At 65.9% G+C, this 14479-nt stretch overlaps 4 protein-coding genes across 4 annotated transcripts; 2 read left to right on the top strand and 2 right to left on the bottom strand.

The window, feature by feature from the left end:
- Window positions 1-888: 888 nt before the first annotated feature.
- CHLNCDRAFT_14001 (hypothetical protein) lies at window positions 889-2652 on the top strand (the record flags this gene model as incomplete). Its single annotated transcript, XM_005847991.1, has 2 exons — window positions 889-1182; window positions 2563-2652. Coding segments are annotated over 2 exons (384 nt in total), but the record flags the coding sequence as incomplete, so codon positions are not given.
- Window positions 2653-3307: 655 nt separating this feature from the next.
- On the bottom strand, window positions 3308-9207 carry CHLNCDRAFT_57709 (hypothetical protein; the record flags this gene model as incomplete). Its single annotated transcript, XM_005847830.1, has 14 exons — window positions 3308-3902; window positions 4027-4186; window positions 4293-4661; window positions 4774-5351; window positions 5517-5667; window positions 5796-5931; window positions 6064-6327; window positions 6456-6629; window positions 6721-6950; window positions 7132-7279; window positions 7453-8247; window positions 8464-8784; window positions 8907-8988; window positions 9026-9207. The coding sequence occupies 14 exons, from the start codon at window positions 9205-9207 to the stop codon at window positions 3509-3511; spliced, it is 3984 nt and encodes a 1327-aa protein (XP_005847892.1). The 3' UTR covers window positions 3308-3508.
- Window positions 9208-10381: 1174 nt separating this feature from the next.
- On the bottom strand, window positions 10382-11623 carry CHLNCDRAFT_52004 (hypothetical protein; the record flags this gene model as incomplete). Its single annotated transcript, XM_005847829.1, has 4 exons — window positions 10382-10626; window positions 10807-10932; window positions 11180-11424; window positions 11544-11623. The coding sequence occupies 4 exons, from the start codon at window positions 11621-11623 to the stop codon at window positions 10382-10384; spliced, it is 696 nt and encodes a 231-aa protein (XP_005847891.1).
- Window positions 11624-12346: 723 nt separating this feature from the next.
- Window positions 12347-12806, top strand: CHLNCDRAFT_52003 (hypothetical protein; the record flags this gene model as incomplete). Its single annotated transcript, XM_005847990.1, has 2 exons — window positions 12347-12412; window positions 12531-12806. 2 exons carry the CDS (start codon window positions 12347-12349, stop codon window positions 12804-12806), a joined length of 342 nt encoding a protein of 113 aa, XP_005848052.1.
- Window positions 12807-14479: the final 1673 nt, after the last annotated feature.

Raw genomic sequence — 14479 nt, 5'->3', positions numbered from 1 at the left:
CTATTCTTTATCCTGCACATTTGCAAGATGTAATCTCAGCCCTCCAGCTCCCGCCACTTCACGCCTTGCGGCGGGCGGGCGCACCTACCGCCATTGCTGGCGTTCCTGGCACAGCCCAGGCTCGCTGGCCTTGTTGTTTGATTAGTGGGAATGGGTCACCTGTGAGAGAGGAGGTGCAGCAGCCCATTAGCAGTCTGTCACCTGGCCGTACATCTCGCCCGGCGGGGCAGTGTGTACAGTACACTGTCTGGCTGGCACCTGACTAAACCGCGCTGGAAACGTCTCTGCTGCGGCCCGAAGATTTGTGGCAGCATGCAGACTAGGTAGCGACAATGACGCAAGTCTCCGACACCCCCAATCCGCAGCAACTGGTGGAGCAGCTTGCGGCGGCCCTGGCAGCGCTGCAGGAGCTGAAACTGAGAGTTAGCAGCCTGGAGGCACGGCTGGAGGCACATGAGAAGCAGCGGGAGCAAACAAGCAGCAGCGCGATGTCCTACCTTCAGAACCACCAGGCCCTGGTGCTGCCGCAGCCGGCGCTCAGGGATCAGATACCCAATGGAAGCAGCGCCACGGCAGCCCAGCAGCTGCGGCAGCGGGAGCCGAACGGGGAGCCCTTGGGCGACATGGCGGGGCGGCCGCCGGTTGCGCTTGCCAGTTTGGTGCCGCGGCCCATCGGCCTGGAGAAGGCGATGGCCGCCACCCGCGTGGTGATGGCGCAGATCGTGCCGCCCTCGGAATCCAACGGCCTGGACATCTGCATGGTGCGGCAGCACCTGCGATGGCAGCACAGGAGGCCCACACTTGTTTGGCCCCCGTGCCGCAAAGAGCGGAGGGTGCCTGCCTGTCCTACAAGGAGTTATCCTCTTACGCGCCACTGCATGTGCCCGCTGGTTGCAGGGCGGCACCGTGCTGAGCTGGGTGGACATCTGCGCGGGGCTGGCTGCCAAGGCCTTTGCCCGCGGGCCCTGCGTCACGGCCTCTGTGGACGCCGTCCACTTCCTGCGCCCCTGCCACGTGGGATCCGTGGTCATCGTGGCCGCCATGGTCAACCGCACCTTCCGCTCCTCCATGGAGGTGGGGGTGCGGGTGGAGGAGGAGGACAGCCGCACCGGCGTGCGCCACCACTGCTGCTCCGCGTACCTGACCTTTGTGGCGCTGGCGCGCAAGGACGCGGGCGGCGGCGTGCCCGCCAAGAAGCTGCTGCCCAAGGCGGTGCCCACAGACCGGCACACGGAGCAGATACACGCAGAGGCGGCGTGCAGGTGGGGGCGCCGGGCCGGGGGCGCGGCGTGAGGCGCGTGGTGCGTGTGTATTGGGGGGGTGGCGTGTGGTGGAAGCGGAGCACAGCCAGCCAGCCAGGATGGGGCCGAGCGGCCGGCCTGCTTGTGATGCAGGCGGGATGCTCGGCTGGCGGCACGGGGGCATGTGAGGGCCAGCCTGGAGCAGATGGCGCAGGGCACGGAGCTGCGGCTGCGGCCCATCACCCACGCCGAGGGCGGGCCCACGCTGCCTCCTGCGCTCCGGGTGGACCCCAAGGGTGAGTGCTGCTGCCTGTGCTTGAGCAGCGCCTCCCATCCATGCTGTGCACGCCCCGCCTGCCTTCAGAACATTTGGCCGCTGGGGACCCAACCCTGTGCCTCCCCTCCTCGCTGCCCTGCTGCAGCCGAGGGCTGCAAGCGCCGCATCCGCCCCGCGCTGACGGCGGCGCACATGACCCAGATGGTGCTGCCGCAGGTGTGTCGTGACTTCGGGTGTGCGGACCCTGGCTGCGCCCGTCACCTGCCATGCTTTACCGTCCCAGCCACCTGCCACCCGCCCCTAAATTTCCTTCCTGCATCTGAACGTAGCCCAAACCTCTGCCCTGCCCGCCGCCCCCTCCGTGCAGCACGCCAACTCCATCGGCATCACCTTTGGCGGCCAGGTGATGCGGTGGATGGAGCAGTGCGCCTTCATCGCCGCCTCGCGCGTCGCCCGCGGTGGCTTTATGCTCACTGCCACCATGGATTCCATCTCCTTCCTCAACCCCACTCGGGTGGGGGACACCGTGTACATCGAGGGGCAGGTGGGGCGCAGGCGGCGGTGACGGCTGGGTGGTGGGGTGGTGGGGCTGTGCATGTGTTGGGGGGTGGGCCTGGCCGACTGCTGCCCGCCTGCCCTCCTTCTCTGCCCTGCCTGGTCTGTCTGCGCCCTGCTTGGCCTCCCACCCCACCGCCTCACCCTGCTGCACGCCCCCACGCCCCCCCACAGGTGACCGCCATCTTTGGGAGTAGCGCGGAGGTGCAGCTGAGCCTGTGGGGGGAGACGCCCGACATCGGGGTGCTGTTCCACTGCGGAGACGCGTATGCCACCGTCGTGTCAGGTGAGAGGAGAGGAGAGGAAAGGAGCAGGGCCTGCCGGTTGGATCAGTGGTGCCTTGGGCGCTCGGCTGGGCGGCCCCCACGGCTGGGCCCCCCCCCACTCCCAGGACCCCCCCCCCACCGGCTTGGGCATTGCCTCCCGCCCCCACCCTCATCACGCCCTGCCCCCCTTGGGCCTGTTCCCCACGCAGTGGACCGCACCAAGCGCCCTGTGGACATCCCCTTTGAGCTGGCGCCTGAGAGCGAGGCGGAGGCGCTGCGGTACCGTCTGGCGGTACAGAAGCGGGAGGAGCGGCTGGCGCTGCGCGCCCGGATGCGGCGCCGCAAGAAGATCCGCGTCTCGCTGGACGGCGGCATTCGCGACAGGTGGGGCGGGGCCGGGTCGTGCCCTGCCGGCCGCTGCCTGTCGCCTGCCTGCCTGGCATGCTTCAGCACTGCCATTGGTGCATGTGGCTGTGTGTATCGAGGGGTCCCACCTGCTTTGGCAGCACCATCATGCTGGGCCATGCTGGGTTGCAGGTCTGACTCTGAGTCGGACGATGACGAAACAGAGGTGATGCGGCAGGCGCTGACCGCCACCAGCTCCTCAGCCTCTGAGGACACCGGCAGGGTGGGCCACCCGGCCTGAACCTCGCCATACCAGAGTCTGCCCACAAAGCAGCAGCAGAACATGCCCCTCCTGCGCCCGTTGGAGGTGATGCTCTGGGCCTTGCTGCACTCCATGCACCGCTGCCCCTGCATCGGGAGATGCACCCCACTCTGCCTATAAAGAGCAACCACACACACCAGCACTGCCTCAGCGTTTCCCCCCCGAGTGATGTTGGTCCAACGTGTCCAGCATTTCATGTTTTTCGCCACTCTTGCCCCATTGTAGTGACACTGTAGCGACCGCCCCAATCCATCTGAATGCCTCCCGTTTTTGTTGACTGCCAATGTTGCCTTAGCCTATCTTGTGCCCAGCGTTCCATGGAATAAGCCATTAGCATTCGTGTGTTTTTGTTCAGCGATTGATTCCCTTCAGAGCATACCCCACCGTTTGATTTTGTATTGAGCCGCACTGTACCCCTTGGCTGGCCTGCCTAAACAGCTCAATAGCGCCCCAGCTGTAACACCATGTGGCCGCTGTGGGATGTGCTGGCTTCAGCGCTGTCTCAGCGCCGGGAGCGGGTGCTGCGGATGGATGCCGGCGCCTCAGCCTTGGGCGCCGTCGCTCCCCTGCCGCGCCGCGTAGACACCTCCTCGCTGGCGGCGGCCTTGCCTCGCGCTGTGCGCCCCGAAGGAGCCGGCTCCTCAGAAGGCTTGGAGGCGGGCCTGCCCCGCTTGCCGCGTCCTAAAGGCTGCTCCGACTCGGCGGCAGCGGCGGGCTGCTGCTCAGCCGCCCGCTTGCTGCCACGTCCGCGCCCGCCCTTGACTGGAGCCTCCTCGGCCGCCTCTGCTGCAGGTGCGACCGCAGCAGCGCCCCGCCTGCCGCGCCCAGCCGGCTTGGCCGGCAGTGCCTCCTCCGCCTCCTCTGTCGGGCGCTTGGCACCTCGCTTGGCAGCGGGCCTGCAGCCAGGGGAAGGATCATTAGGGCGTGCGGCAATGGCTCGGGTGCCAGCAGCTTTGCAGGAGCAAAAGGGTTTGGGCAACAGCCTCCAAAAGGCAACGCAACAAGGGCAGAGCAGCTCACTTGGTGGCCTGGGCGGCGGCTGCGGCTTCTGCCGCCTGCTTGGCGGCGCACTCCACACAGAACCAGTCGCCCTTGGGCACGCGCTTGAAGGGCGGGTTGCAGCAGGACAGGTGGCAGGCGTTGTCGCAGCTGTCGCACAGCAGCAGGATGTCGCCCTCATCTGCGCGGCAAGGAGAGGGAGGGGAGGTGAGCGGGCTGGGCCAGGCACAGGCTAAGGCAGCATTCCATCCTGCCTCTGAATCGCTCACCGCCTCTGAATCGCTCACCGCTCTGGCCGCACAGGTGGCAGAAGTCCGCCTCGCCCTCCTCGCCCTCCTCTGCATCACTGATCGCCTCAGCGGCAGCCTCCTGAGCAAGGCCCTGCACCTGCTCAGCCGCCGAGCCGTCAACATCCATGCCAGCCTCCACCACAATTGCCTCCCGCTGCTGCTCCTCCTCTTCCTCTGCTGCAGCTTCAGCTCGCGCTGCCGCCACATGCTCCTCGCTCGCCTCCTCATCTGGCACCGCTACCGCGGCCTCCACCTCGGCTGCCACTGCCGCGGCGGCCGCCACCTCTGGCGCCTGCTGCTCTCCCTCAAACAGCCACCCGGGCAGCTCCACGTTCTCCAGCACAACCCTGGCGCCCCCCTCTGTGCCTGCGCAAGGGCAGAGATTGAGCTGTTATGCAGTGGATGCGCACACGGCGCAAGAGCCACAAGCACGACCGCGTCTAGCGTCGAGACGCCCCCACCACACACATCCACATACCTGGCGCCTCCTTGAGCATCGACTTGGGAAGCTCTGGGACGCCACCGCTGTTTGCTGCACTGGCAGCGCCAGGCGTCTTGCCCTGGGTGGCGGCAGCGGGCCTCTTGCCCTGGGTAGCCACAGCAGGGGTGGCACCTGCTGCCCTGGCAGCGATGGCAGGTGTCCGGCGCTTGGCGGCGCTGGTGACTGGCATGCGGGCACACTTGGCTGCCGATGGGGCGGGCGTCGTGCGGGCCGAGGCGGGCAGGACAACCACCTCTGGGGCAGGGGCCTGTGCCACAGCAGCCGCAGCAGGCGCCTGGCTGGGGCGCACAACCACAACCTGGCCTGCCCGCTGCGCAGTGGATGCTGCGGTGCTGAGCTTGCCCAGCACAATCACCCGCGGCACCCAACCCGCTGCCTGCTCCTCCTCCATCTCAGCCTCCTCCTCGGCATCCTGCATCTCCACCTCAGCCCCCTCGGCAGCCGCCTCTTCGGCCGCCGCCGCCTCCTCCTCCTCTGCCGCACGGTTCAGCACCACCTGCTGCATCGCCTCCTGCAGCTCCTGACGCTTGCCCCGCTCCTCATCCAGTGCGCCGCTGCAGGCGGGGCACAAGGCAGCACACAGGCAAGTGTGGATGCCAAAACCAGACCTGCGAACTATGCCGCAACATGGCATGGAGCAACCCAGGCAATCAACATGGCACTCAAACGGCTGGAGAGTTGCCTCATGGCAAGCCAAGCACCTGCCCCCTCGCACATACCTGAGCGCGGTGGCAGCCTTCTTGAGCTTGGCAGCCTTGGCGGTCATGCGGCGGAGCTGGGCCGCCAGCTGGCGCGCCTCGGCGTGGTAGGCCTTGGCCCTCAGCACCGCCCGCTGGTACTGCTTCAGCGGCACCTGCTCGGCAGCCGCCTCTGCGACAGCCAACAGGGGATGGGATGGGCAGGAAGGGGATGGTGCCCGGTGTGAGGTCAGCACTTTGCAAGGCACGGTCCAGCCAGGGGGCCAGCGCTGGCATGTGGTGGGCAGGGTGCCCGCCCACCTTCCAGCTCCAGCGAGTCATCCTCCACGCTGCCGCCCTCATCCGACCGCTCCTGCTCCACATCGTCCCCACAGTCCTCCGCCTCTGTCTGTACGGCGATGGTGGACAGCAGGCGGGGGGTTGCCTGGCAGGCAGCCTGCACACGCACGCATCCAAGCACACGGGGGAGGATGAGGCCTGCTGATGCAAGAAAGCATGCGTAGGCACGCAAGCAGGCCTCAGCCATGGCGAGCAGGCGAGGCAGCTGCCCGAAAGGCAGGCGCCGCACCTCAGCCGTGGGGCGCTTCGCGCCGCTGGCGGCGCGTGCGCTGGCGGGGGTGGTCTGCTCAATGATGACAATCTTGGTGCCGGGGGTGCGGCTCAGCGAGCGGCGGCGGCTGGCAGACTGCTTCCTGGCGGAGGCCTGGGCGGCAGCCTCGACAGCCAGCAGCACCTCCTCTGGCACCTGGACCTCCCGAGTCTTCTCCAGGCCTGTGTCCTGCTGCGTGCTGGCAGCGGCACATGCGGAAGGAGGAGCCAGAGAGGCACCCACCTGCAAGCGTGACAGCAGCAGTGGCAAAAACACATACTGATCAGTGCATCCAAGCTAGCAACTGCAACAATCCTACAGGGCCTTCCCTCTCCCTGCAAGAGGCTGCCAGCCGACCTGCCCCCTCCCACCTGAGAGAGCCGGGAGCGGCCCGTCGTGCGCGGCGCGCTCTTGGCGGCTGAGGCGGGGGCTGTGTCCTGGGCCTGGCCAATGGTGGAGGCCCCAGGGGTCTTGCCCTTGCTCTTGGGGGTCAGCACGACACGCAGCCCATCCTTGCCGGTGGTGGCGGGCGACTTGAAAAACTCCTGCAGGGACAGAGGCGGCTGGAATGTGAGGGTCCAAACATTTATGCACCTGCACCGACTCTCACACACACCTTGCCTGCCCCACACTCACAACTGGCACCTCCAGGGTCACATCATGCTGCTCCGCCATCTCAGTCAGCTTGGCAGCCAGCGTGGCAGGGTCCAGGACCAGGTCGCCGGCCCCGTCGGCGTGTGATGCTTGCGCGGCGCCGGACGCAGGGGTGGGCGCTGGGGCGGCGGGGCCCATAGCGCCAGGGGTCGCCTGCGCGCCGCAGCTGACAGCAGGTGAGCCGGCCAGCAGCTCTTGCAGCATGCTGCGGACTGCAGGCAGGCAGAGCAGGAGGAGCGACAGCAAGATGTCAGCACCAGCGAGTGTGGGAGCAGTGAACTCCTGTGCCGCATCTGCCAGTCTGTGAGTGCAGCCAGACGCTGGTTTGCCTGCCTCCCTGCCTTGTGAGGAGCACAGAAAGCCGCCGCCGCCGCTGCAGCTGCATGCACTCACCGGGCGTCTTGGAGGCGCTGAAGGGCGCTGCGGTGCTGTGCCTGCTGCGCTTGGACACCACTGTGTCGGGCAGCTCCTCCACGGGCTCCCCCATCGTGCCCAGACCCCACTGCGCCAGCGCCACCGTGTTGTCGTCAACGTTGATGATCTGTGGGCCAGTGCGGGTGGGGTGAGGATTCGAGATGAGAAATGAGGAGTGTTGGCGGGTGTGGTGTTGGCGGGTAAAGGAACGGAGAGAGATGGAGACAAAAACAGCATAGTTGCAGATGGGGAGGGAGGGAAGCAGGCTGGCAGGCACCCCCTGGCAAGCACAAGCTGCACTTGGAACCACCTCCGGCCAGCTCCAGCCAGCCTGCAGCCTGGCCTTGCCTGCTCAATGTCGCCCTTGCGCAGGCGGATGGTGATGGTGGCGTCCCGGGCCGAGCCCTCAGGCGTGCCCGCCACCCGCTGCTGCGCCGTCTCCTCAACATGGAACCTCACGCTCTTGCGCTTGCGCATCACGCTGCCCGGCACGCCAGCGGCCTCTGATGCAGCCGCCGCTGCATCGTCTACTGCTGCCAAAGGTTCTTCAGCAGCAGCGGTCTCAGCTGCCTGTGGCGCAGCAGTATCGGGCATGGCAGCATCGCCACCAACCTCTGGCGGTGCGGCCGCAGGTTCAGCTGCTGCAACAGCAGGCTGCTCTGTTGCCGGCTCCTCGACAGCAGCCTGGGCCTCCTCTGCAGCAACAGGTGCAGCCTCAGGCCTGCCAGCCCCTGCTGTAGCCTCCACCGCCTCAGTCGCCGGCTCAGCAGCGGCGAGATCAGCTGCCAGAGGCACATTGGGCTCTTCCACCACGGCAGCTGCCTCCTCAGTCTCCATTGCCTCTGCATCCACCAGCTGAGCATCCGGCCCAGCAGGTGCTTCAGCAGCAGCGGCATCATCAGCACCCTGCGCCTGCACTGGCGCTGCTGCCTCCTCTTCCAGCTTGGCAGCAGCGGGCCCTGCGGCAGTCTTGCGCAGCCCAGCCTTCAGCTTCAGCAGGTCTGCCGGGGTGGGCACAAACATGCCGCCAGCCGTCACTGCACGTGGCGTGGGCTTGGTGCTCGCCACCTGCACCTTCTTCAGCTGCACGCCAGCCTGTGGATGGATGAACAGGAAGAAGGGTGGCAGGGTCAGCAGCATGCTGCTGAATGGGGACGCGGGAGCGCCCCAGATGATGCCACTATTTGTGTGATGCCGTATGCAGCCCAGAGCACCAAGGAACCGGCAAAAAAAAAGCACTGCAAAAAAAAGCACTGCCTCTCCTGCCTGGTCTAGGCCTTGCCTCCCTGCCCACCCACACCTAATTCCCACCTTAATGGCATCCTGCATCACTGCTGCCATGGAGCGTGCCGAGGCTGGTGGCGGAGCGGGGCGACGGGCTGGACCATCATCGCCCTTGGCCGCGGGCTTGGCCGCCGGCACGGCCGCCAGTGCGGCGTTGGCGTCAGCCAGCGGCGGCCGTGCCGGCGGCGCCCGGATCTGCACCGTCTCATCGTCACCCTGGAAGTAGAAGACGCGGGTGCGGTTCTCCAGCAGCACCTCGATCTTATCGCCCGTGGCCAGCTCCAGGGGTGAGGTCACGGGGGCGCCATTGACGGCCACGGGCTCGCGGCCCATCGAGGAGATGAACACCTGCACGGGGGATGCAGGGGCGCGCCGGACGCAGCACTGTTAGGAGGGCTGCTGCTTGCTGGTGCAGTGGTGGTAAAGGAAGCATCGCGCCAGCACAGCGCCGAGAGAGCGCCGCCGCTCACCGCGCCGTTGTCTTCGACGTAGACTTCCGCATGCTTCCTCGAAATCTCCTTGTTCACGATCCGGATGTCGCAGCTGTGGTCCCTGCATTCAGCAAACCGCGTGAACCTGTGAGCCCGACCGGCTGTCGCCAGCGGCTGGCTGTCGGTCGCCGCCAAGCAACCGCCGGGCAGCACTGCTGGCGCCCTGGCTCGCGGCTTGCCTTCCGATGAGGATGGACTTCTTGTCAAGCGGGAACTCCAGGTCAGCGCAGCCCTCCTTGCCCACAATAATCAATTTTCCATACAGCTCCGTGGCGGCCATTGTGCCATGCTAGTGCAACAGCGACTGTTCCAGCGGGTCCACGGGAACACAGACAGATCAAAAAGTTCGCAGCAGGCAGCTGTCGGTTGGGACAGGTACACATTTGTACCGCAGCGAGGGAGCCAGTCGTGGAGCGGCCCGTAGCATGCCTTCCTCCGAACACAAGAACCTATTGATGTCGACAAATGCGCCACTGCAGGCTTGGATCCGCTGTTGCCACCCCCACCTGTCACCGGCTGGTGCCGATTGTGTGCCGGCCACGGTTCTTCTGGCTCCGAATCCGCTCTGTAAGTCAAGTCCAGTCAAGCGTTCCTGTTCTCCTTGTGAACGGCAGAAACACCTTACTGATGTGTCAGAAGAAGACATGTACCAAGGAGTCACCGAAAGTGAGGCGGGTGAAGAGCAGCGCCGGCGTGGAGCACGGTTCAATGGAGCTGGACACAACGCGCTATACAAGAAGAAGACAGCAACAGGGCGGCGTGCATGGTACAACTAGGAAAATAAATAGGATGGCATGCCGGCCGTGAATGCAGCACGGGTTCAGAGTGGGTGCCCACTGGTGGATGAGCGGCGGGGGTGTGCGGGGCCTGGGCGTCGGTGACCCACGGGGGAAAACAGGCGGTGGGAGCCAAGACAGCAGAGGAGGCAGCAAGGAAAACATGCCGGCGGCCCCCACCTCCCCTGCCAGCAGCGGCGGCAGCCGCGTTCTGGTGGGGGGACGCGGCAGCAGTCAAAAGGGGGGGTAGGAGCGTGATGTGTAGGGAGCGTGGGTCCGCACGGTGTGAAACAGGCTATACAATCATCTTGCCGGAGCCGATCAGGCGGGCCTGCCGCGTCCGAAAAATAGGTCCTGCTCGAGTGGGTTGGTTGACTGGTTGGTCGTGGGTGGGGAAGGGGCGGCGGCGGGGAGGGCTCAAATGCTGGTGGCCATGGGGCAGCGTGCAGGCCAGCGCAGGTTTTGTAGCCCACCCCGCCGGTCCTCCATCTATGGCCAGGCTGGACGCGAGGTGATGATGCGGTGTGTTGGGTGTGCGACCGTGGATGTGGGTCTGCGGCCGCGCCTAGGCGCCCAAGTACGGGCTGCAGCCGCCAAAGGTTTGCCGCTGAGTCGGGGCGCATGGGGCGGGCAGGGTGGGCCTCCCTGCTCCCCCAGGCAGCCGCTGGGCCCGCCTCCTCAGGGCCGCATGCCGGGGGCGCCGCCGCCCGCCCCGCTGCCAGCGGACAGCACGCTGGCAAACTCCTGGAACGCGCTGCGCAGCCTGCGCAGGCCGCCGCTCAGCCGCCGCTTGTTGTTGCCGTTGAGGCCAGACACCTCGGCGCCGGTGCTGCCCTCCGGGGAAGGGCCCTCGGGGCTGGCCATGGCCGCGCCTCCCAGCGGGGTGGCAGGCAGCGGGGTGCCGGGCAGCGAGCTGGCATACTCTGCACAGAGGGAGCAGGGACACTGGTGGTCAGCTAGCGTGCCAGGCTGGGTGCCGGCATGGTAGAAAATTGCATCAAGCAGCGGCAAGGGAGGCCCGGGTGGCGTGGTTTAAAACCAGGAAGCGAAGGCGACCAGCCAGGCCGCGCCCCACCCCAACCCCGCCTCCCGGCCCTGCCCACCTTCCACGGCGGATGTGGTGCGCGAGACGCCGGGCGACGTGAGGCGGCGGGCGGCCGAGACCGAGGCGCAGTGCACCGCCGCGTCATACGCGCCCGACCCTTGCAGCGTCAGCAGGCTCCCATTGTCTACGGCAGTAGGTAGGAAGGGGGGGGCCAGGCCCAGTGAGTGCTGCTGCCAGGTCCCCCCAGGGGGCAGGGCGCTTGGCCACGGCCAGCTGGAGGTGCCTGGCCAGCCAGCGCAGCAGGCAAGGCACCCGAGCAGCCTGATCCTGCCCCTCCCAGGAAGCCATCCACACATCCCATCACAGCATAGGGGCACGGCTGGCGGCCTGCAAGTGCACACCCCAGCAGCGCTGCCCCAGCCCTGCACCACCTGTGGTCGGCTCATCGCAGGTGAAGGTGATGTTGAGCTCCGAGTCGTCGGGCAGGTTGAAGGCGCGGCGGATGGCCTCAGTGAACTGGCGGTAGCCGTCCGGCCCCGGCTTCACCTCAAAGCTGTATGTGCGGCCATCAAAGTTGACATTCATCACCGCGGGCGCATTGGCGCCGCACTGCGGCGTCAATGTGCCCTTCCAGTCTGGCAGCCGCGCATCGCAAAACTCGCAGTGCGTCTCCTTTCTGCGGGGCGGGTGGGACAAAGGGGAAGGGTGAGGGCGGCGCAGGTAGGGGCGCGGCGAGGCATGGGTGCACAGGTGCAGCTGCATGAGCACGGATGGTATGGCAGGTGGCCGGCGCACCTCGACCCCGCAGACTGCAGCTGCCACCGTGCCAAGCATCTAGGGTGCGCCACCCTGCAAAACCGGCAGGTTGGGAACATGTCAGGGGCATGGTGATGCTGCAGGCTCAATGCAGACTTAAGGGGAGGAAGGGCGCAGGGAGGTGCGGCAGCGGGGCGGCACCGCCGCTTGCCTGGGGCAGTGGCAGGGCAGGATGAGCGGCCCCGTGCTGTCCAGGCATATCCAGCACACCGGCGAGTCCTGCATGAAGGGGATGGGAGGGCCAGGCAGCTTGGGTGCCGCGCCCAAGTGGACACTCCCACGACACAGATGTCCACTCTGGGTGGTCGCGTTCGCGGGCCCGCACCCATGCTCATGGCGTCCACAGGAGATGCCGAAGCACTAGGGGAAGTACCCAGGCGAAACAACGCGCCCCAGCGGCATGACCCCCATGGCAGGACGCGCTCTCACCTCGCTGCTGCTAGTGGAGGGAGGGCTGCGCTCCACTTGGGTGGCACTGGCCCCCACGTTTATCCGGGGTGCCCCCCGCCCCTTCTTGTCCTGGCCCTCCATGGCTTTGGTAGGGCTCGGCTCCTTGCAGCCTCAGAGGTTGTGCTATACCTCTAACCTAACTTGCAGAGATGCTGGAAGTGAGGAATCAAGCGGGGACGGGCTGAATTGATGGGGCGTCCGACCCAAGAAATTGCCGACAACTCGGGTGGAAAGGCGGCGTTTTTCCTCGTCCCTGCTGACCCCTGGTCGCCGTTCCCCCTCCCCCAACCCGGCGACACTTGCAACGTGGGCAGGAAGGGTGAAGGGGCGCGATGGACGCCAGCCCGGCGGGCAGCGAAGGGGCGGCAAGCCCAGGCTCCAAGGGCCCCACCGCGCTGGTGAGCAACGCAGCCAGACATTGTCCATCAGCATCGGGCAGTAGCAGCGCTCCCCCGCCTGCCACCGCTCCCGCCGCCTGCCGCCACCGCGCGATGCCCCTCCCGCCCTCGTAAACAGATCATCACTGTCAACCGTGTGAAGAACCTGGTGAAGGAGGATGCCGAGATCAAGAGCATCTCCACAGAGGCCTGCTTTGCGGTGGCCAAGGCCACCGAGCTCTTCCTGGAGGGCCTGGCCAGCAAGGCGGCAGCACACATGCAGGCGGCGGGGCGCGCCGACTCGCTCGAGTATGCCGATGTGGCGGCGGTGGTGGCGGAGAGCGAGGCGCTGGACTTTCTTGGGGATGTCGTTCCGCAGACTGTCAAGGCTGCGGCCCTGCTAGCCTCCGCATGATGCCCGCATGGCACGGCAGCCACCGTCGCTTTGCGTCTACACCAGGCCTTTGCCTCGATCACTTTACCATCGGCAGGCAGCCGCTGCTGCAGCAGCGTACCTGCAACTGCATTGTGGCTGCTCTTGTGACGCTCGCCTTTCCCTCGCTTGACACTGCCCTCCGCTTAACGCTGCCTCGCTCTCCTTTGTTGCACTCCAACACTGTCGTATGCATTGCTCTCTTGTTAATCATCCATGCAGCCGTGTAATTCTGGCTCTGCAAGCCCTCAAGGGGGGAGTTTGACAGACTAGCGGGAAGCCCATAGTGTTTTGATCGAAATCGGGCAGAGTTGCTGCCGGCCACCGGCGCTTGCGCCCGCCACTGGAGGCGCCAATTCTATTGTCCCTGCCACCCATGCCTTTCAGCCGTGCATTTCCTTACATCCCATCCCATAGGCGCGAGTATCCCCACTGCACTTCTCTCAGCCTGCAGGGTTTGTCCGGGGTGCTTGCACCAAGCGTAAGCGCCTGACCCGGGCTTGGCTTAAAAACACATGCAATGGCTGATGACGAGGTGAGGGATGGCGCAGCGCAAGGAGGCGCAAGGATGCTCAACAGCACCGCCAACAGTGGGGCCTCCTCTATTAGCGCCTCCGCAAGCAGAGGATAATTACCCAAAAGTGGTGGCGACGCACGGCAATGCGCAGCATGACGGTGGAGGTGACAGGCGTCCACCGCTCCCGCCCACCAGCAGGCGCCGCCACCCTTGCAGGGCGGCTACGCGGCGTTCATGGCCCAGCAGCTGAGGCAGGATGACATGGGCGAGTCCGCTGGGTTTCTTATCAGTAAGTGGGCTAGGTATTGGACCAAACTACCTCTCTGCTTGGCCATACTGCGCTCCCCCGCTCATGTAGCGCCGCCTGTGGTATTGTGCACCTCGAGTTTGTTTCCAAACCTGCTTGGTTGCGCTCATGCCTCCCTGCATTTGACGTACAGCCACCGTTCTCTGCTGGATCATTATGATTGCCAAAGGCCTGTGGGATGGCTACTCGCAAGTTTTTATAAGTTGGTCCCTCAGTAAGCAGGCGGGGGAAGCTGTTTGCAGCCTATTGTGCTGGGTGGATGGCTGCTGGGATTGCCCTGTAACACAGCCTGTGTGGTTCCTGCGTTGCTTGCAGTGCAGGTCACCAGCGCTGTGATTCCTGGCCTGGTTGCCTCCAGGATGCCCGCCTTCTTTAGCCGCCACCGAGAGGCGGTGGTCATGGCCTGCAAGCTACTGGCTGCCGCTGGCTGGCCCCGGTTCCGCCTGGCCTGGCATGCCCCAGGCACCCCACCAGATGCGCGGGCAGCCTTTGGAGGCTTCTCATGGTTGCCGGTGCACCCATTTGGACTTGTGCAGACGGGCGCCTTGCAAATGCTGACCCTGTCTGTGCGCCACGCCCTGCGCTTCAAGGCGCAGCTATTTTGTTCGTTGGTCATGCTGTTTTCGGTGATGCAGGCTGAGAAGGTGAGCACTGCTGGCAAAGCTTCTGGTGTGCATGCATCCACACAGCCATTCAGACCACCGGTGCTGTTCCTGCAAACAGGTGGCCGGGTTTACACCCCACTTGCATGCTTCCGTGCAGGCAGCTCGGCTGCACAGCACCTTGCCGCTGCAGCACTTCATGCCGTGGGGCATGTCGACGACACTGCAG

The sequence above is a fragment of the Chlorella variabilis genome (genome assembly GCF_000147415.1).
Source record: "Chlorella variabilis unplaced genomic scaffold CHLNCscaffold_9, whole genome shotgun sequence".
In the NCBI taxonomy this organism is placed as follows: Eukaryota; Viridiplantae; Chlorophyta; class Trebouxiophyceae; order Chlorellales; family Chlorellaceae; genus Chlorella; species Chlorella variabilis.
The sequence above is the reverse complement of the archived record's forward strand: the minus strand, read 5'-3'. Positions and strand labels throughout refer to the sequence as shown.